Below are 22524 nucleotides of genomic sequence, written 5' to 3' on the forward strand. Positions count from 1 at the left end.
ACGTCTCTCCTTTCCCCGCCCCCCCCCCCCTTTGTTTGTCTCTTTTTCTCTCTCCATCAATCTGTTCCATCCATGATGTCTTCAAACAGCTGGGATCAGTCCTGTCCCGAGTGTGCTTCCAGGGACCAAGGAGGAGGGACGGACTGCTGGGGGAGTCTTTGTTGGGTTGGGGAGGGGAGGGGTGGGGTGGGTGTGGATGGAGGAGGGGGGGGAGGTCGGGGGCTTGGCCGGGGCGGTGGCGCTCAGCCGCAGGAGATGACCGTGAAGCGCTTGGAGATGCAGGACATGTTGTGCAGCACGATCCCCAGCAGGAAGAGCAGCACGCACGCCACCAGGATCACCGTGCACACGCCCGACCACGTGGAGCCCTTCCCCCCACCCACGCCGCCGCCGCCGCCCCTCCGCTCGCCCTCCCCGACCTCCAGCCCCACCCCCACCCCGTCCAGGTCCATGCCCAGGGACAGGGGCTGCTGCTCGGGCACTGCCACCATCGCCATGCCCTTCTGCCCGGCTCCGGCTCCGGGGAGGAAGCGGCAGCCCAGGTCGCCCGGGAGACCCAGCGCCCGCTCCTTGGCGAGGGGGAGGGGCAGCATGTAGCAGCCGTTGCTGGGGAGGCGGATGAAGACGGGCGTGTGCTCGGAGGCGTGCGGGATGGCGATGACGGTGATGATGTCGGGGTCGTCCGGGAGCTGGGAGACGGAGAGGCCGGCGGGGAGCCTGGTGACACCGCGGCACCACGGGCAGCGGATCTCCTTCTGGCTGCTCCTCATCTGGGTCAGGCACACAGAGCAGCAGGTGTGTCTGCAGTCCAGCAGCTTGGGCCTCCTCCTGGGGCTGTAGTAGTTGAAACAGATCTGGCACTCCAAGATCGAGTCCTGAGACAGAGTCTCCATGTTTTGAGGGGGGTGGGGAGGGGAGGGGGGGGGAGACCTGTCCTTCTTAATGGGGCAAATTCACAAAGGTCACCAGCTGTTTTGAGGTTGCACTTCCCTGGCACAAATCAGCTGGCCGCTAGTAGCCGACGGCTGCTCGGCAGGACCACATGAGTCAGGTGACAGATAGGGAGATCGTGATCGCCGCGACGCTGGCCGGCGTCGTCCCTCTCACGGCGTCGGTGTGATGTCACTGCCGAGTCACTGTCCCCGGGGGATTCATCTGTGGAGAGGGAGAGAGGACAGCGTTAAGGAGATGACTAGGGCACAGGCACCCAAGTGGGCATCGACACTGAGACAGACAGAGGAGCAGACTGAACGGACATGGCTGAGAGGCAGACTGGGTGTCTGTGTGTGTGTGTGTGTGTGTGTGTGCTCCCTCAGGACTACCTCATCGCCCAGTTTGGGCCATTCACACAGATTAGTCAAAGCTGCCCCGCCCCGATCGGCACACAGCCACATTAGCAGGAATCCAGCAGCGCTCATACTCATCATGATATCCACACACACACACACACACCCTTGAGAGTGCCTTTTCCAGAATGCACTTCACACAAAACAAACACACAAGACAGTGCAAATCTCATTACAAATAAGACTTACGTACAACAAACAAGGAGAACACCAGACCCAGGGCACACGCACAGGGATGCGGGAGACAGGAAGTTGTCATAACACATATAATGGGAAGGGACATCATTACGTGTGACAAAGAAGTCATGACATCGCAGGAGGACCTATGGGAGCTGGGGGGAAACTTGATCATGGCTCTGACAACACTGGGAAAGATAACCCACAGGCCCCTTTACACAGCTAATTCCTCTTCATCATCCTAACATATCCAGGGGCTATGTGTAAAAGTCACGAATGTGACCCCCCCCCCTTCTCCTTGTGTAATTGCGTCTGCGATGTTAATCCAAGGAGAAGACACATTTACAGATGATTAAGCTCTGTCAAAATATTGCGGTGGGATACGAGGAGGCTGGGGAGCAGAGCGGACTTTCATCTGGGTTTTTCACAACATTTAGGGAGTGTGAAAACAGGAGTCGGTATCTAGGCGAAGCAATCTTTTTTTCACCTCCTCACCTGCACTCCCCCCGGAGGCACCACTGTGGGTAGGTGTGCGAGGTAGACAGAGAGAGAGAGACAGAGAGAGACAGAGAGAGAGATAGACAAAGAGAGAGAGAGAGAGAGAGAGAGAGAGAGAGAGAGAGAGAGAGAGAGAGAGAGAGAGAGAGAGAGAGAGAGAGAGAGAGAGAGAGAGAGAGAGAGAGAGAGATACAGAGAGAGAGAGAGAGAGAGAGAGAGAGAGATACAGAGAGAGAGAATATGCAGTAGGCAGTGAAACAACCTATTTGAAGGTGACCGTTAACTAAAAGAAAAACGATTGGAGATATGGCAGTTATCAAAATGAGATCACGTCAAGCTAAACTCCCATCTCAGCCCCTGACAGCAAATCCACAAATGTAATAGACTTGTTGGCACCAAGGCAGGGAAGTCGGTGTGATATACTGTAGCTTACCCAAGTCTACTAAATCCACAGCACTTAAACTTACTGAACCTATTAGCTCTCCCTTGTCTGACACAGTAACTTGCTCTCACACTCACCCCTGGGGCCGGAACACATCTTCCTCTGCAGGGTCCGGAGGCAATACCCCCCTCCCCCCCCCCTATAATCCCCCCTTGCATATTCTCTCTCCTCTTTGTTTGAGCTAGTTTCTGCATCCCAATATCACGTCAAAGTCAAGCAAAGTGCATATAAATACCGGTCATTCCGTGGTAAGGAGAGAGGGAGAAGAGAGGGAAAGAGTATGTGAGAGTGTGTGTGTGGGGGGTTGAAGGACAGAAAAAAAGAGACGAGAAGAGAGGAGAGAGACCTGCCCTTGAGGGGGTAAGACAAGCGAGGGTATTACTGAATCCCCTTCCTGCAGATAAGGATTAGCTTTGATCTAACATAAATGCTTTGTGGCTCGATAGTCCCATACACACTGGCTCCCTCTCCCTCTCCCCTCATCCTTCACTCTCTCCCCTCATCCTTCACTCTCTCCCCTCATCCTTCACTCTCTCCCCTCATCCTTCACTCTCTCCCCTCATCCTTCACTCTCTCCCCTCATCCTTCACTCTCTCCCCTCATCCTTCACTCTCCCCTCATCCTTCACTCTCTCCCCTCATCCTTCACTCTCTCCCCTCATCCTTCACTCTCTCCCCTCATCCTTCACTCTCTCCCCTCATCCTTCACTCTCTCCCCTCATCCTTCACTCTCTCCCCTCATCCTTCACTCTCCCCTCATCCTTCACTCTCTCCCCTCATCCTTCACTCTCTCCCCTCATCCTTCACTCTCTCCCCTCATCCTTCACTCTCTCCCCTCATCCTTCACTCTCTCCCCTCATCCTTCACTCTCTCCCCTCATCCTTCACTCTCTCCCCTCATCCTTCACTCTCTCCCCTCATCCTTCACCCTCTCCCCTCATCCTTCACTCTCTCCCCTCATCCTTCACTCTCTCCCCTCATCCTTCACTCTCTCCCCATTCCTTACTCTCAGAAAAAAAGGATCTCTGAGCAGCTTTCTGGTGATTCATCCTACAGTACACATCTCCAGGTGACTTTCTCAACTCACCAGTTCTCCTCCTCTGTGTCTCCGCTCCTTCATCCTTGGTTTATCAGTGCTGCTCACTAGCATCATATTCAGCGCATTGAGGTTCAAACAAACCGTTGTGTCGGGATCTAACGAAATCGAATGCACAGCATCTCCCCCCCCCCCCTTCCTCAAATCAGGAAGTGAATGAATTGCAGGTTCACTCTCCCCCGTGCGCTCGAACAGAGGCCAAGGATGCTCCGGTAACTCTTAACAATATGATTCATCGTAACAGAGCCGTAACCAGGGCAACCTGCCATGGCGACGTTTCGCTCTGCGACCCATTTTTACACCCCAGCTCACCTTCACTGGGTCAGACCATACAAATATCAGTGGGGCACAGGAAAATACATTGGAGCTTTCAAATTCGACTACATTCACAACGATACAAAAATAAGTCACAGAGTTATTAAAGACAGACATCCAATCAAATCCACTCTTGTTTGTAAAACTCTTTTGGATATTTCACAAAGGGCTTTTAATGGAGTCCGCTAGCAGGCAACACGTGACCCAACTTAAAAACCATGGGGTAGAAAACAATCAAATGTTTCACCCAAAATTTATGTTTGTGAGTGCTTTTGTTCAGAATGTACACAAACAGAGGCACCTGAGAGACATTTCGAAATGTTTGCTACATTAAAAGGCAGTTTTTGGATTAACCTGACCGTTCACCTTCCTCTCAGTTATTACATATTGAGGTACAGTAAAGAGTAAACTAATCGATAAAAAACACATACTCCTAATGATGTTTTTGTTCTGTTCACAGGAGATGATCAGCTATTTGATGTGCCTAGAAAGCCTTGTATAATGGGAGCAGATTTAAATCATGATGAACAGCATGCCCTAGCAGTGACCTTTGCTTTCTAACCAAATAACCTCTACATCACTGGGACCCTCCCAAAGGACTCACTGGGAATTGAGTGTGGAGCACACACACACACACACGCACACACACACACCCTCAAAACACACATGCTCACAAGCGTACATGCGCATGTACATGAATACAAACATGGCCCCACATGCTCACAAGCTTACTTACACACACACACACACACAAGCACGTACATAGACACAGACACACACATCCTGTCTCTCCAAACAATCCAGCCTATCTACACAGCACACACACACTCAATGGAGTGTAAAGTGCTTTCATCTTAACAGACATCAGCTTAAAATGGCCTGTATAGTGTAAGTACACACATACATTTATATCACAACCAACTGGTTCAAACAAGTCTGAGGTGAAGGTGGTAGTTGGAGAGAGATGGCATGGATAAGTGAAAACAAAGCAGGTCATTACAGGCCCACAATTTACCAAACCTGAGGACAAAAAGGACACACTTCAAATCCCCACCCCCCCAAAAAAACAAAAAACATATAAGACACAGAGAGGGCCGGCTTACGAAAATTCTCTCTGTTCTTTTCCTTCCTGCGTTGATTAAAATGCTGGCACAGGATCAACATCTGTTCTACAGTGGAAATGTGGTGGTGGGGAGTTCCCATTACATGGTGTGGGGCGAGGACAAACCCTTGACTGGGCAGCCAAGTGCTTTTACACTGGGCGTTAATCATGCTACTGCACAAGTCATCTGATTCAGACACCATTTTTCATATACTGTACTGTACGATACAAGGGAACTTACTGAGCTGGGGGACATGTGCCCTTGAGAGAAGTGTGTGTCCTTGATGCGAGTGTGTACATGTGTGTAGGGGTGTGTGGGGTTGTGTGTGCGCGTGTGTCTGAACTGTTACGTATGTGTCCCAGAGGTGGGAATGTGTGTGTCTGAACTGTATGTGTCCCAGTGATGGGAATGTGTGTGTGTGTGTGTGTGTGTGTGTGTGTGTGTGTGTGTCGCCCAGGACAGATGGAATCCCTGATAGAGCCTGGTGCAGCAGACCGCTGCAGGACACATTATGGCAATTTCCAGCTTGAGGAGCCAGTCCCCATCAGCAGCACTAAGAGAGCTGCCAACACTGCTGTACGGGCTGGGGGCTGCACGGCCGTGCGAGCGTGACCACCACACACACACACACACACACTCACACACACACACACACACACACACACACACAGTGATACCTCTGGGACAGACTGTGACCTCGGGCTGGGAGGTGAGGTTCTGGGGTGAGACTGTGAAGGGGATGCCTGGGTACTCTCAGTGTCCAGAGTCAGACTTGGAGCGTGGCTACCGTTTCTCCTTCCTTATCAAACAAGTTCAGAGGGAGATCGCTCAAGACACGACTCGAGCCTTCCACCCACCACGGAACACCACCACAGAGGAATTTTCCTCCGCAGCCGTTCCCCCCACACATCTCGCTCTCTGTCTCCCTTTGTCTTGACCGCGGGGGTTATCTGAGTTGCGCATGCCCTCAGATAACCATCACATGTCCTTCAGTGGCTAATGGGCGGGACGCGTCCAAACATATCGCGTGGAAACCCCCTTGAAATCCCAATCAGGATGTTTGTTGACGATGATCCTCTTGATACCCCTCCCTCCCTCCCCCCGCCCACGCCCACGCCCACCTCACCCTGCAGGCATTCGAGCGCCGGTGTTTACCGGAGAAAGAGAGAGTGGTAGCACACCTTCTGAAGTCACACTCTTCCTTCTCTTCACTCGAAGGGAAAGGCACTAGGTTTATTTGAGTGCAACAGAAATAAGCTGGATCTTATCCCAGCGCTTTCATGGTATTTTAAAAAATCCCCCTGCTTGGACGTTTGCCTGTATCACACATAATGCAGATGTTTCTATATCTATGTTGCCTGAGCAAAAATATACTATATATACAAAATATACTACATATATACATATACATATAGATATACATAAAGTGTTTTATTCCAGGATTCAACCCACAAGAACATATGTACCATATAAAAAGAATAAAACAGAACAAATTAAACTACAGGAGAGAAAAGGATAAACATTGTCATTAGCAAAGTATTTTTATGTTCCTGTGCTCAGTAGATGAAAGCCAGTGGACTGAGGTTGATGAGGACCAGAGTGATATCTAATAAAACAAGATGAAAGAGAAAAAGGAGTGATGTCAACCTGACATTTTATTTCAATTGGCAATTAAAGAGCGAAGAAAGTCAGGTGCCACGCGGTAGAGTCAACTAAAGCTATTCTGTCACATGACACAACATGGAAAACACACCATAGAAATCCAGTATAACAAAAGCCATTCCCAATGCAAATGACACGTCAACATTTTCTCTACAGAACTGCCACATCCATGATTCCACTTTGGTTTTAACACAGATGGTTTTATATTCAATTAACAATCATAAATGTGATTTAACAGTAACCACGGCCGCTGACTCAGGCTCCAGCAGAGCCTGTGTGGAACTCACATTTTGAACCCAGTGCATCTGTCCTACTGTTAGCTGGCTCCAGCTCCCATACTGCAGCCCACCAGGCCCTGAGCACTCGTAGACCCCCTCTCTCTGACTGAGAATGAGATCATTCACACTCCAACAGGCAACACAGCAGGAGTTAGTCTCTGTGTGTGTGTGTCTGTGTGTGTGTATGGGGGGGCTCTTTGTGTGCACACCCACACACAGTCCACACACTCCATCTTATCCAAAGCTCCGTGGTAGCGCGTCAAGAGATGAGTACTTAAACTAGATGTTGAGGCATTGATCTTCCCTTTTCTCTGATCTGCAGTCTATTAGACATTCATCAGGCGCCACCTCGGTGCTTGTTTACTTTGCACATGCACAGCATTGAGCGCCGTGACCACAGGCAGTGTTTTCTTCACCGTCAAACTGATGATATCTGGATATAGAGAGGGGCAATTTCCCTCAGAGCTCCGAGACAAGAGCTGTCTCCTGGCTTGAGTGTTTTCAGAATCATGCTGGAGGCTCTTGAAGGGGTGTGGGGGGTTGGCATTTTTGGAGTTGCCCAGAAACTGTTTCCTGTCACCTTTTAACCAGCCTCGGAGTTGCTCTGGCAAATTCTAATCATGGGACGCCTGGGCGAACAAGACGTGAGAGGTGAACTGTCCCTCACCATTGTGGTCACACACATACACAACAACAACACAATGCTAGAATATTTTTTTTGTAATAATTTCACTTCAGATCTGCATTGTAAAAACAAAACATAACCTATTTCAAACCAGTTTTGAACCTCGGAAATCTTAATAAGCTTCAGCATCAAAACAAATTTCACTTTCCATATCAGTAGCTGTTGCAAGGCCAAAGTGGAAATACGATGAGGCCATAGACTAAAGTAAATGGTGGAGAAAAAAGAAAAAATCTCAGGTCACCAGAGGAGGGGAGGTCACCAGAGGAGGTGTTCATTGGAGCAACACAAACCAAGGCTCTGGAGACATACAGTCCATAACCTATATGCCTTGTTTGCTGCATACAGCTCCTCCAATAGATCTAGAGGGACCGCCCATTGGCTTCATGACTAAACCGGGTGACTCATCAATCAACGATCAACCAGTTACAAAAGCAGGCTCTGAAGAGGTCTTTATCTCAGATCGTTCAGCGAACACAATGTGCCACAACCTTCGTCTATGACAAGAAAGAGCTCTGAAGATTTCAAAGATTGTCATCAATAGTCTGTCTGTCTGTCAGTCAGTCTGTAAACGGGTTCCATGATTTGCTCGGTAATTATCAATCAATGCAGGTTCCTAACAGTGAGTGGATTAGGGTTTGTTACTTTACTAAGGCCATCGTAGCGTGTCATAGTCTGTGGGCTTCAAGATACACTCTTGTACAGTTTCAGCTTTAGGTGTTGAAAGTCTTAAATAAACTAAACTTAAGCCTTTATTGTTTTGTCTTTATAGCAAGTTGCAAAGTATTTTACAGTTAACCTCTGCAGAATCTTAAATAAATAACAATCAAATATATGGGAACGATCTAGTTTTTGCTCATATTTCCCCTCATCTCATGAAATACAAAATGCACTCAAAATTGGATATTTCACTTTGTTTCATTCTTTCCTCAAGGAGTGATTCCAGGCAAGGAGCCATACAGTACCACATACTGTACACATGGTTCTGGTTTCTACCACCTCATGATGATCAGAGTGATTGTGTGTCTTCTTGAGAAGATCTCTCTGGTAAAAGTGGGACACAACATAGAACGAATCAAAGGATTTTGTTCAGCCTGGATGTTCAGGCCGCTGTTATACCTTAGTGATAGCAGTGTTTGTCTGACTTTCACCCCCCCCTCTCTCTCTTTCTCTCCATCCTTCTCTATTGCTTCATTTCTTTGCTAAAAACGGTTGTGGAAGTTGGGTGGGAAAGGGACTGGAGGGGGGCTTGTTTGATGCACGTCCAAGGCAAGAAATATTTCACTGAGATGAGTGTCGGCACGGATACCTCGGGCGAGGGAAAACACAAACGGATCGATACAGTGATTGGTGCTGGGCCCAGGTCACAGGCCAGTGCCTGACAGACAGCGACGGAGACAAATCCATCAGGACAGATAAACTCGGACAGCCTTCTTTACCCGTAACATTTGGCACACATGCTCATGCTAAAACTTTGCAAACGCACGCTTTAACATGGACACCAAACGATTCCTTAAATCCACCCTCAACAGTCCTTTAACTAATACCCGCTATCCCCTCACATGAAAGCCCGTTTGTGAAAGCTACAGAAACCACTGTGTTTACCAGAGGGTAAAAAACATTTGAAGTGAAAAGAATATTGAGGACACATGGAAAAAAGACTCACTTTGATTCCTCTTCTTCTGAGGCCCTGGGCAATTATTTCCCTTTTACAGACAGCTATCAACAGTTTTCCTCCAATATGTGAGAAAACGTCCCCAGATGTTGCCAAATGTGCAGCCTTTGATACTCCTCCATGTCTCATTCCTGCCTGGCAAGCTCAAACTCTTGGAAACAAAATAAGCCATTTTCTCCACCTCCGGCAGGGGTTCAAGGGCCATGTGATGTTGAGTCGTCGAACAACAAGGGAAAACGACAATGAGCACGCTACTTCAAAGACGGTGTATTCTGACAGATATGGGAGCAAATTGGGAGGGTATTACCAACCTAAATGACCCTGAGTTATTCCACTGTGTTTGCAGCAGTTAGGAGTGAGGTAACAGCACGCTTGAAAGCCAAGCTGCATCCCGCATCTGTCATTTTCATTGGGGAAGAAAGGGAAACCATTGTTTCAGCACCATTGTAAGACCCTGTGTGTCGTGTCTAAAATATACTATAAATTGGAGAATGAATCAAATGGTGACATTTGAAAAAAGGTACATAGCAGAGAATGAAAGAGCTTGTAAAAGAAGTAGTAGCAATTTGGCCGTATTCAAGTGGGATGCAGGGCTGTCGGCGTGCGCGAAGGCACATGCGTGTGTGCAAGTGAGAGAGTCTGATGTTGGTGTTGTTCATTATGGGAGGCTGTCGGGGAGTTCTGCTGCTGATCTGGGAGGCGCCGGGGCCGTCTGAGGCCAAGCTTGTTTCATCGCCCACTCAGCGTCAACATATGGGTCTGTCTGACAGCTACACACACACACTGGGAGAGGAGCGGACTGTAGGTCTCATTATTAGATCTAACTGAATAGGCTATTCATGTCTTTGTATCTCTTCTGTAGTATTCTTCCTCTCTGTCCCTCTTTCTCTCCACACTGTATCGCCACACGTGTTCTCCCCTTGGGAAATCGGAGAAGGGAAAAAACATCAAAATGTCAAGCACAAAAACACACACACACACACACTCACAGATATGTCTGACCTTAATATACTGTATATCCTCTCTGTCTCCTGGGAGACCTGTGAAAGGCCAAATGTGTTCAAACAAATGTTGCCTTTACTGCATACAATACTAACATGCTCCACCATGTACAGTTTACAGTAGCCCAGTTTCCCCTTTCCAGATTTACTGTCTTGCAGCGCGTCCCTATTGACAACCTGGTTTTGCTAAGCATGAGTGAATGAGCTGTGCTCATGCTGACTGTCAAAGCATACATTGATAAGTGGCTTCCAGAACACTACACTACCACACGCACGCACACGCACACGCACACACACACACACACACACACACGCACACACACACGCACACGGCTTTGTGTTCTCTACTCCTTAGTCTGCAGAGTAGTCATCTGTACATGGACTGCAAGAGGATTAAACATATCAATAGGAAAAAAAAGATTTATCAATATAATATAAATACAGATATAGATATCTATATAGATATCATACAAACACACATAATAAAACATATCCATGTGTTTTTCTTGGAATGAAGTTTATCCGCCTCTGCAGTTTGGCACACAGGCCTTGGTGTTTGAATCACTCGTTCTGTTGCTGCACCCAGGCAGACCTTGGAAGAGCTGAACTGACAATAACATACAATGAATTCTGTGGAGGAGCGTGGCATTCCCCCTGGAGAACACGACAGGCAGCATCGCGCTTGGTATTTCTGCAGTGTCTTATTGGTAGCCAATTACACATTCATATACAGAGTCTTTAGGGGCTGATAGTGTGTGTGCATCGCATAGTGATTATGATATGTACTGACTGGTGTGTGTGTGTCCAGTACACACTGACTGGTGTGTGTGTGTGTGTCCAGTACACACTGACTGGTGTGTGTGTGTCCAGTACACACTGACTGGTGTGTGTGTGTGTGTGTCCAGTACACACTGACGGGTGTGTGTGTGTGTGTCCAGTACACACTGACGGTTGTGTGTGTTGTCTGACAGGGTACCATGGTTTAGAACAAACAGAGATTTTTTATTGTTGTTGCGGTCACATATTTCTGTGCCCATTTGGAGTTGTCTTTTAAGGAAAGTGTTAGGCCGACCGGGCTGCTCTCATTTTTCACCACAGCAGTCCTTAAATGAAGGCTTGAGTAGGGTAAAAGGAAGTCAACAAGACTATGAGCTATACAGAGGCCCCAAAAAGAAGCTATTCGATGAGAAGGGCACACAATGAGCTGGCCCTGCTGCGAACACACACTTACAGAGCAGTCAAGTGACTGACACACACAGACGATGAAAGAGGTATCAATAAGGGCACAGCACATTCAGCGAGAGATGTTAGAGCTTAATGTGAAACGTGCACATGCATACACACACACACTCATGCAGAAATACTCAGACGCTTGCAAAAAGGAGCATTATCCTTGTTGTGTAGGCGATGTCACACCTGGTCAACAATAGATGAGCAGACAGACAATGAAAGAGAAAGGATGGACACAAAGGGAGAGACAGAGAGCAAGTAGAGGGAGGTGGGGGGAGGGAAGAAGGGGGGGCAGCAAAGAGCGGGGTCTGCAGACCAACGCCAGCACTCCCAAGTCATAAATCAGAGGTTCGGCCGGAGGTGCGAGCGCCGTGGCGTGCCCTCACCGTCGGAGCAGAGTCAGGCGGCGGGCGCGTTTCAATCACCGTGCCAACACAGCGAGCTGACAGCATCAAAACAGGACGCCTCGCTCAAGGATTGCAGCTGAACACAGTGAGATATGGGGCACCGGGGGAAAAGACCATAGATCAAGCTTTGTAGAGGCAGACAGAGATAGATAGAGAAGGAGAGGGACAGAGCAGGTGAGAGAACTCGGTGCGGGGGGGGGGGGGTTTGGGTTAAGAGGAATGTGAAAAGCGAAGCTTGCTATTCTGTACTACTGAGGCAGGAGGGGGGATCTCAGTCAAGGTTTTTGACGATGAGAGCCTTAACACCTCGCGCCACACACGCACACACGCTCAAGACTCATGAATATCCTTCCAGACACTCCTTCGCTCCAGCTCTCTTCCTCTCTCTCATCTCATCATTTTTCTGTCACTCCTCTGGCCCTTTGCCCTCTCCATCTTGTCCTTCTGCGGCGCTCTGAGAAACCTCTCCAATCCTCCTCTCACGCCCCTCCCACCCCCTGTCGTCTCCCACCACCTCCGTAGCGTACAGCCCTGACAAACCCTCCCCAACCTCAGTCTGTTCAGCAGGATATCTATCTATCAGAGGCACGGAAATAAAGAAGAGGGCAAGAAAAAGGGCAGAGAGAGATGGAAAAAGAGAAAAGCGACAGACAATGAGACCGAGGCAGGAAATGAAGAGAAAGGTGTATGCTTGTCCGCTCCATCACAGGTTCTGGCCCACACAGCACGTTGGCAGATTTTCAGCAGGCGTTTGGGCAGAAACAAAGATTTGGGCTCAGTCCCCCCCCTCCCTCTCACACTGATTGGTCTTGTGAGCTGGCGTTCTGGGTTTTCCCAAAGGAAGCACACCCAGGATATAGGGTGTAGTTGGGTTGTCAGAGTTACTGATAGGGCTTACGAAACAACTGTTTGTAGCTGTCAAGTTCGAAAGAAAACGTTATTGGCAAGATTGTTGTTGGGGGGAATCAAATAAAGGTCAGAGGAGGACATGTTTGTTCAGGTAAACGGGCAGTGTATGTGTTGCTGACGTGTCCTCCTGAATGAGAATCAGAAAGCATTTTAGGGGACCTACGATTTCAGCACTCAAGCAGTGTCACCCCCAGTGAAACCAGCGCTCCCATTGTGTCAAATTGAATGAGACACTGTGTCTTAGGGCATGCTGTTTGTTATCAAGGATGGACAGGCAGTGCCTGGATTGAGGAAACTGAGGTGGAGAAAGCCAGGAGCGCTCAGGATAACTACCTACGGCAAAAAGACATCAACATGGACACCCCGTTATCAGGTTGCCATGACACCCCCAGCGTCAGCGTCATCATTTTGGGTCCCATCATCATGGTGCTTTTGTACCTACCAAGAGGGAATTCATGTTTCCTAAACAAATTAGCCGTCTTGAAACTGCTGAGGCCAAAATCCTCTAATTGCATTAGGTTAAAAGCGAATTAGGGGTCCGACTCTGCCTTGTGTAATAACTAATACACATCAAAATGTCTCCCACCCCCCCTCCTCCTCCTCCTGTCCCCCTCCATCATCCATTCGGATCGTTTAAACCGGGCATTGGTTCCCGGGGGAGATGGAGAGAAATGTCAGGACAAGGCGGACGCAGCATATCTGCCGTTCCTGGCCTTTTTGCTTCTCCTTCATTCGCTCTCCCGCTTTTCTTTGCTCCTCAGCCCCCCCCCCTTCTCTTTCTCTCTCTCTTCCTCTGTCGTTCATTCTCATAAGCGCCATCTGCTTCCCTTCTTTCTCATCCTAACATCTACGTTGTCTGTTATGAAGGCGGCTCTGCCGTCCTCTCTGAAATGACCTGGGAGGTAGAGGACAGAGGAAGTCTCACTCCTGGGACGACATTATCTGTACCCCCCCCCCCCAACATAATAGGAGGATGCTAGAATCTAAAATTAAAGAAAATACTCCTAGTTAAATCTTCATCATAGACTACACTACATGAGATATCGGTGAGGCATTGCTACAAGCAGATCATAGATTGATAAATCAAAATACATGTATTTTTACTTGATAGCCAATCGATGATCAACAATCATTACCAGGGCAGAATCTTCACATCAGCGCACCCCTTGAAACCACAGGCGTGAGTGACCATTGTCACATCTAGCAGGAGCTTACTGCAGGAACTTCACTGCCTCTTCGTCACGCTCACCTGTTCAACTGTTCCACGGAGGTAGAGAATGGGTGGCTGAAATTGGGACAACACATTGTACAGGCAAGTCTAATTGTTTATCTCCAAACCATTACAGCGGCTGTCTGGGCTCTAAGGCAATTCATTACTGAATTACACCACGCTGGTGCACTGTGAATGCAATAGGCCCTGGGGGGAGGGTTCTCATTATCAGGTACACACTGTCCAACACAGGAGGAAGGAACGGAGGCTTTTAATAACATTTAGCATTCAGATTAAACTGTTGTACGCCGCCTGAAAGGCTAGAAGCCCAGGCTTCCTCTGCAGTAGGTATTAAGTTGCAATCTAATTAATTCAAATAGCGCAGCAAGGTTTGCATAAAGTAAAAACAAGCAACTCCGAGAAAGCCTGGACCAGTTTGGTTTGGAGGACGGTGATAATCATTTCAACTGCAGTGCCTAGGGGCTCTAGACCACAGAGCAAGTACTCTCTGTTGCCCTATTACAGTCCTGGTTGAATCTCTCACCCACATCAATATCCACAGAGGTACATGGTTGGAAGTCTGTGTGTAAGCAAGAGAGAGAAAGAGAGAATGGGGGAGGGTTTATTCAGACCACACCACATGCGACCATCCACCTTCCCTCTGGCAAGGTACTGGGCAAAACGGTAATCGCTACCATGGAGACACGGTGACTGGACACCTGATGTTTAGGATGCGAGGGAGAAAAGGAGAGAGAAAGATTGAGAGAAAGATCGAGAGAAAGAGAGAGAGAGAGAGAGAGAGAGAGAGAGAGAGAGAGACTCCAAAAACCTGTTTGGCCCGTTCTCCGTTTGTGTGCCTTAGCTAACAGATAGAGCAATTGAAAGCTAATCAGAGGAAACCAAGCATCTCCTAAAGGCAGTGTTTACACATTACAGGCCACAGTGTTCATTACAGGATGTGATGCCATACTGGACTGATTGTACCATTGCTGCCGTGTCCCTAGCATCCATGACGACCCCTTCCATCCAATCCGTAGGCCTAACACATCTCTGTGTATAAATAACCTTTTTCTTCTAACGAGCCATGAGTGTTCTGCTACTGAGATGGTTCCTTGTTGACCCTAACCCTGTGAGCAATGGTCAGATCCAGTAGGCTAATTGGGAGAAAAAAAACAGGCATCGCGTGAGCTTCAGCTCATGTCGCAATTCAACAAATCTGGAACCGAAAGGAGTACAATGTTCACCACTCAAGAGACTCTTTAAAAGCCTTGCCCTTCACACCAACAGTACAATGACCCCCCAATAACTTGTGTGGTCACATCCAAACTCTAATGTGTGGCATATGGACAAGCTAACGGCTAGGTCTGTGTGGGAGGGAAAAAAACACACAATATACCTAGAACCAGAACAGCATTATGGAACGCAAATTCAAAAAGAAGCAAGGACAGAGTGCCTTCGGAGGATCGACGCATGCCTTTGGAGGATTAACAGACTAATTTTCTTGTGGCTTTCCGAAGAATCCATTTGAGATCTCTGACTGTTTGAGCAAGGATTTTTTAATGAATGAAAGCAACTTCTTCATCTCTTTAGTCACTTCTCCCTGTCAGTGCACCTTCCGTTTTTTCTATTCATTCTCCTCCTCTGCCTCTCAATCTCCACTCCTTTTCCTTCATTGCCTCCCCCTCTCCTTCCCTCCAGTCCTTTCTCTCCTCTTGCTGTGCATTGCCAAGGTTCTGCTGAGACTCATGCCTATGGGATCTAGCTGTGTCCTTGTGTGACCGAGGACGCGGGGAAAAGGACCCAATCTCTATCCCGGCAGGGGTTTGTTGGGACTCTTTCACCCTGCAGACACAACACAGTGCGCAGACATTTCAACAAACAGTCCCAGACAAGCTCCACGGAGGTCAAAAGGGGAGATTTACCTGAGAAACCCCCTCCCCTCTCCGAATAACGACGCTTTCACAACTTCCCAACCCTATCCCCCCCCCCACCATTGCGTTTCTTGCCTACGTCCCACTCAACTGCAGAGGCTACTTCAACAGACCATCACCTCTTTTGAAAAGGAAATAGCTTTCAGATTCGAAGCCTTAATCAAATCTCGAAGTTAAATTAGATGCCATGGTTAGGCAGCAAACGAAGAGGGATGTTAGCCTCTCTACTTACCTGACCAGGGAATAGAAGGTCACCTGAAGAATAAAACACAAATCGGCTAAAATACCAATTGGACGAGTCGTACACCTTCCTTGACAACCCCCCCCTCCCAGAGTCAGCACAACCGTATGTGACCTAAACAGCAATGATCCTGCATTCCCGTTTATGTCCTCATAACGTTTTCATGAAGAAGAAATTCACTGCTCGTGTTAATGTTCCCTTTAAAGGATGGAACGGATAGGGTTAAGCAGACAGACACAGATGTTGGTATAAGCGAAAGTAGGTCAGGATTCAGTGTGATGATGCGAACAGTGTCTGCACCAACACTCTGGGAGACAGCCCTGATTAAGCAGGGTAATCAAACAATCACACTGAAATATGTCTATGCAGATTACGGTCCTAAAAAAGTAGAAGACAGAATGTCTTTTGGATTTTGGCGATTTTTACAATCTCCTCTCATTTGATTTAATAACTTGCACGTAGAGAGACAAAAACTAAATGGCACAATGGCATCAACAGAGATTGCAGAGGCAAGCAAACCCCTGGCAGATATGTCATCCAGCTATCTTAAATCTATCAGCTACAGTTGATCAGTTGGTCAATCAAAGGTCAAAGGCCAAGCGAGGCATCGTCACACAAGTGCGTGGCGATGACATTGTCTAGGGTCTGCAGGGGTACATCGTCGCTAGTGAGGTTTCTCAGAGCAGGTCCGCCGTTCAGAAAGCTGTCACTATCCCCTGCATCTGGTACAACCAACATTCATCATGTTCCGTCTCTGACAACAGGATGGGAACACATTCATGATCTGCTTTCTTGTTGACACCTCATCAAAAAATGACACATCAACCCTCCATGAACTGGAGATATTTCACAGTCAACGGCATTGTTGGAACATGATCTCATCAAGCCAGCAATGTAGCTTTGACACCAGTTTGAAAGTTCCGCCTCGTCTTCCTCGTCGTTAATCGTCCATAAACTGGCTGCTCCATCCATCTTCTTTGGATCATTTGATGAATAATGCTCCTCGAATGACAAATTAACGCTGTGTTCGAGGTAATGGCAATGATTATGCGATCACCCTCAACTTAAATCGATTTAGTGCTTTTTTTCTTTGTTTTACTTTGACTTCGCATGAAGGGCAACCGTGATGTGTATATGGGTAGAGGGGGCTTTGTTCCCTCTATTTGAAATCAGACAGAAATATAAAACATTTGAGCCGTGGCTCCTCCAAGGCCTGCCCCAATGTGACATGTGACCCAATGAGGCGTGTCACGGCCAGACTGCAGGGCCTCAAGACTCGAACCGAACAACACACTCACACTAAACATCTGGCGACTGTCTAACTAAAAAACCAACAGCACACAGACTGCAACTACACAACAGAACCCTACTTCATAGAACATCCCTAATTCACACCGATTGCCTATAGAGAACAGGAACAACACACACAAACACACACACTACACTACCCCCTCTTTAACTATGTCATTCTGTGAACCGAGCAATGGGCAGCAGTGCAATTTCTCACCTGTCAATGTCCTGAATGGTAACTGCAGTAAACCCCCACAGTAGAATGATGCCACTTTACTCCAGTTGTCTTAATAAATTGCGGGGAAGTTTGGGGAAATTATTTCCCCCTGACAACAACGGATGCATTAGCCATGGCCATTAGTCAGCTTTTAGATTTATCCAGGATTCTGAAATAACATTTATCAAAAGGAAAAAGGTGTCCAAAACAACAGGACCACCCAGGAGAAGATGATTGATCTAAATTGAAGGCATTTCTGCAGCACGAGGTGAGCAAAAATACAAACCTCATTTGATGCTGAGCATCGGCCTAGCCGCCTAAAATGCATTAAAGACTGTCATTAGGGATAGATGGCAAAGTCTGTAGGTGAACAGTATGCCATTTGTAGCATGAAAAGCTCATTTTAGATAGCATGGCATAACTAATTGAATGTCAAGTACCAAAGGAACTAAAACACAGGCCCACCCATATCAGTTCACAAGCAATTGTGTCGGGCAGCACCAAGGAAATGTATTAAATAATACATCAAGTGACATGAGCAATCCCATAAGGCCATCTTTGTTTTGTGGCCCAATTCTCATAACAGAGGGTGACCTTGGCATGCCTTCATCTTGGACCTTCTAACGTAAGTTATTGTTTCTCTCAAACGAAATGTTCCTTCCCTTTTTGCAGAGTAGGTAAATTCAACAGACCCATGTGAAACATATACATCATCATCATTGAAGGTCACTTTGGGCATCACTACAAATTGTCAAAAATGTTTCGAATAAGCACCCAAAATTGATTTATTACCTGCACTTTCTCACAGCAGGTGATTCAGAGAAGCATGATGAATCACAAGTCCACAGGCCCATACATTCTTCAAGTGTGCGTTCAAATGTCATTGTGGTATGAGTTGCAATGCTGTGGGGTTTCAAAGCAGCTGGAGAAGACCCCTACATCTTGGAGAAGGGTGATTGAAGCCAGAAAAGAATGGCCTAATAGGCTGCATGTGCTCTTCTCTTACTAATCCCAAACTGAATCATGTCAAACAATTATAACCATCATAAAAGCACTTGAAAGCCAAGCACAGCGTGTGGTTCTGCATGCTCAAGAGGTGCAGTAGCTAAGTGCTTTGTGATGGCTGAGATCCAACCTGATTGCCTGTGGGTGATCTGCCAATAGCACAGCTGCCCGTAAAAAAATTAATAAAAATGGCTTCTCTTCTCTCCATTTACCACAGGTGGTGAAGACCACGGAGTTAGGCTTCTTTGTCTCACGCTTGTCTGGACAGGTCTCACAGAGTGGCTGTCACTCTCTGACTTCCTGATTCGTCCTCATACCACCACACTTCAGCACCTAACCACTTCCTCTATTTCTGCTGTGGCTTTTCGAGTTTTGCAACTGCAGCATTCTGCTCTAGTTGCTTTTAGGCCAGTGACAGAAGGAGAAAACAACATGGGACCTTGTAGAAAGCACTCTCCACTGCAGTCTGCTACGGCAATACTTTGTTCCAGCTCCAGCACATAACATCCCAGTGTGAGCCCGAAAGTAAGTTATTTTACAGTTCGTTGTTTCTTCTCTCCCTTTCAACTCCCTACATCCAGGAAATAACAAATGCTACTACTGCTACTGCAGCGACTTCCAGGGGCAGAATAGACTAAACCGCAAGATTGAAACACGCACATCTTTTTTGTTTTTTTACATTTCTCTTGCACAAATAAGGATGTACGGTCACATGCGGAGAAACAACCAAATAAACACCCAAAGTGTGGAGCTCGGCAACCCAACAGAACCAAATCAATATGGTAAACCTCCTGACACAAATTACCCCTGATTCGGCACAGGCCGCTTTCTCCCAACAGATGGGAACCAATTAGCCACCTGACTCCAGGAAAACACTTGGGCAGCCGTGTGGAGCTAGGATGCAAATGAAGCGGGCCCAGGCCGATGTCTTGGGGGAGGAGAAATTAATGAGGGGGAAGGTGGAGATGGAGGGAAGTGGTGAGGGCTGAGGGCTGCAGGCAGGGCACGCAAGACAGAAAAGGGTGAGGAAGTGGGAAGAAAGATCCGAGGAGATGTTACACAAGAAAGTCAACAAGTGACCCTCATCATTCCAGCACGTCACTTTCAAATCAGTTAGAGATACTTGACATTAGAACACATATTTTTTCAACATGAGTTTTGATAAATTACGCAGTTTTTACTTACATAGACACATATCATTTCATACATGAAAATGATATATATACACAGTACTCAACACCTAACCACTTTCTAAATTAGTATCTTAAGTGCCACTGGCAATTTAGTAGTCATTCAATTCCTAATTACGGATAGGTAGAACAATACATATTAGAACACTGAAATATGCAGGCCTATCCATTTATTTACCTGAAGAAAAGTCAGTAACGGTCAATTCTTGATCCCTGCATTTTGGATGGCAGCTCCAAAAGTGGATCAAACGCCTGTCAAAAAAACAGAGCCTCTGCCAATCTCATCCAGAAGAAAGCTCTAACCTTTACTGATGCTACAATCACAGCCTTTAGACATCTGATTTCAAATATCTCAGTTCCCTCAAAAGCAAGGTAGAAAAAACTCTTAAATAATCTGCCAGAAAGCATTAAACTCCAGACGACAATTTCAAAGCCTCAGATCTGTCAAGAGTCCCCCCTACCCCCGCCTCCTCACTCTGTCTAAACTTAAGGACAATGTTTACTTCAATTTCCCCTCCAACTGTTCTCAAAACAGAGTAGCATAGAATCCATCAAGGCACCAAGCACCTAATCACACAAATTAATGCTATAGTTAGTGACATCAAAGACACCACAGAGTTACTGCTTCATAATGATCACGTTTTTTAACTAGCAAACTGGTTTGTTAACAAGCATACCGTAGTGCTACATCCATTCCTGGATTTGGCAAAGCCAAGATCATATAGGAGTGGGCTGTACGTAAATTTGAAAGACATGGGGAAATATCACAGTTCAAAGAAGACCATTAATATCAGGTAATCCATACTGTCGATGGTTGTGGTTGTTCTGGTGTGTAGAAGTGTATCTTCATGGCCTCTCCTGATGGCTGGGGCTAAGGATCCTGGAGTCCAGTCGCTCGCTACACTCAACCTTGAACTCGTGTGGGTCCCTGAGGCCAGTGTGTGTGAGAACCAAGTCACATCAGAAACTAAGGTCACTCATGGAAGTGTGCAACTAAGTTTAGTCATCAGCAAGACTTTCAGACTGAATCTGGGATTGAAATATTGTCTTTGCTTGTTTTTGCATTGTGCGGTATTCAAGGCAATGCTCCTGGATTCAATAAACATGCTCATGGTTTGAAAAATGGCCAACTGAAATTCAACCCCTGAAATTCGGGCTTTGCCATGCTCCTATTGTAGAACATCTGGTCTGGTAAACAACCCTTTTGTTTTTCCTGTGCTTGTCACATCTGATTATTTCCAAAAGTCACTGCTGTCCTTGTTTCTAGGGTTCTTTATATAGCACTGCAAAAAAAACTGGCAATCATTTTATTTTATTTTACCAGGGTGATTGAGGTAAAAATTCATGTCTAAAGTCAGAAAGACAAACAGAAATTATTTGAAAATCTGTCTATAAATAAAACCAATGAAAATTAACATATTACATTCCATAATATAAGTCCATAGATCAACATAGTACATTTCCTATATGAAGTCCTGCGAATGCAACCTTTACTCTGAAAAGGTGTTTGACAAAGAAAGTCACAACACTGTAAAAAAAAAAATACAAGGATAGTCATGGCACTGGGTGTTGTCATTACTTTACACACAGTGGTGGAGTTACAAACAGGATACGTTTCATTTTACTGTGGAACAAAGGGTGCGAAGGGACTATGTTAAACCCGTCATAGGTAGAACAAATGCCCCACGCTGATAATGGAAGATGCAAACTCTTTATTGCCCATCTATTTCATGACCGGCTGTGGTCAGAGGAGACAAGTGGCGTGATAGTAGTTCCTGAACCTCGCAGGTAATTTATATGCTCAAATAAAAACTATTTTATTTCAGACGGTGGACGTGTTGATACATAGGCTACCACATATCATAGCCTGTAACCGTAAGAGAGACCAAACTGTCGACAGCATCGACTACTGTTTTTACCTAACCCAACCTAGGCTATGTTTAATGTCTACAGTCATCACAACTATGTATGTATAAACTATGTGTAAGGAATAGGCAATGCTCATTTAAACTTTACCAATTGTTGAGTATACATTTAGCATTAGTTGCTGTAGGCTACAAGAGGGCTTTTTAATGCTTTAAACTGACATTCTGAACGCATCACAGAGATTTCCTGTAACATTTACAATGGACAGACAAAGCATGCAAGAGACTGCTGGGGATCGCAACATTGTCCCACCTTTACTGATAGGGCTCTACGCACAATCCAAATCTATGTGAATAAATGAACTTCTAAAATCAGTTCCCCAAACATTGTAATTACGAGTCAGTTTATAAATAAAATATCTCACCTCCTGGTATCGCAGAAATAGAAGCAATCCACATTCGATTTCACTGTTATTGTCTGCAACCCAGACTCTACGCCTCCGCGCACGCAAGTGTGGTGTGATAGCGAAATACTTGATCCGCGCGGTGCCTTGAGTATGAAAGGGCTGGCACAGACAGAAACTGTGTTTCTGTTTTCTACCTAGCTAACCAGCAAAAAAAAAGACCCTCCCACCGAACCACTCGCACCCTCGTTATATCTACCTTCCCATAACTGGATACGCCCGCTGATATCATACTTGCACCGTGGCATCAGAGCGCAGCGTTATCGCATCAAGATCCTTTGTGATAATAGCA

At 46.7% G+C, this 22524-nt stretch overlaps 1 protein-coding gene across 2 annotated transcripts; it reads right to left on the reverse strand.

Moving 5' to 3' along the window:
- Window positions 1–234: 234 nt before the first annotated feature.
- On the reverse strand, window positions 235–22361 carry LOC146275002 (E3 ubiquitin-protein ligase RNF152-like). Of its 2 annotated transcripts, none has more exons than XM_084703490.1 (2): window positions 22194–22361; window positions 235–1155 (listed from the first exon to the last, which is right to left on the reverse strand). In XM_084703490.1, the coding sequence occupies exon 2, from the start codon at window positions 891–893 to the stop codon at window positions 243–245; it is 651 nt and encodes a 216-aa protein (XP_084559616.1). In that variant the 5' UTR covers window positions 894–1155; window positions 22194–22361; the 3' UTR covers window positions 235–242. The 2 variants fall into 2 exon arrangements, with proteins under 2 accessions (XP_084559616.1, XP_084559618.1); XM_084703492.1 differs by lacking the exon at window positions 22194–22361 and adding an exon at window positions 9264–9627.
- Between the last annotated feature and the right edge of the window lie 163 nt (window positions 22362–22524).

This window comes from Hypomesus nipponensis, chromosome 8 (assembly GCF_054491055.1).
Source record: "Hypomesus nipponensis isolate SF chromosome 8, ASM5449105v1, whole genome shotgun sequence".
NCBI lineage: Eukaryota > Metazoa > Chordata > Actinopteri > Osmeriformes > Osmeridae > Hypomesus > Hypomesus nipponensis.

Bases quoted from the DNA above. Each gene is read 5' to 3' on its own strand.
- LOC146275002 (XM_084703490.1), bottom strand. From the start codon at position 893: ATGGAGACTCTGTCTCAGGACTCGATCTTGGAGTGCCAGATCTGTTTC.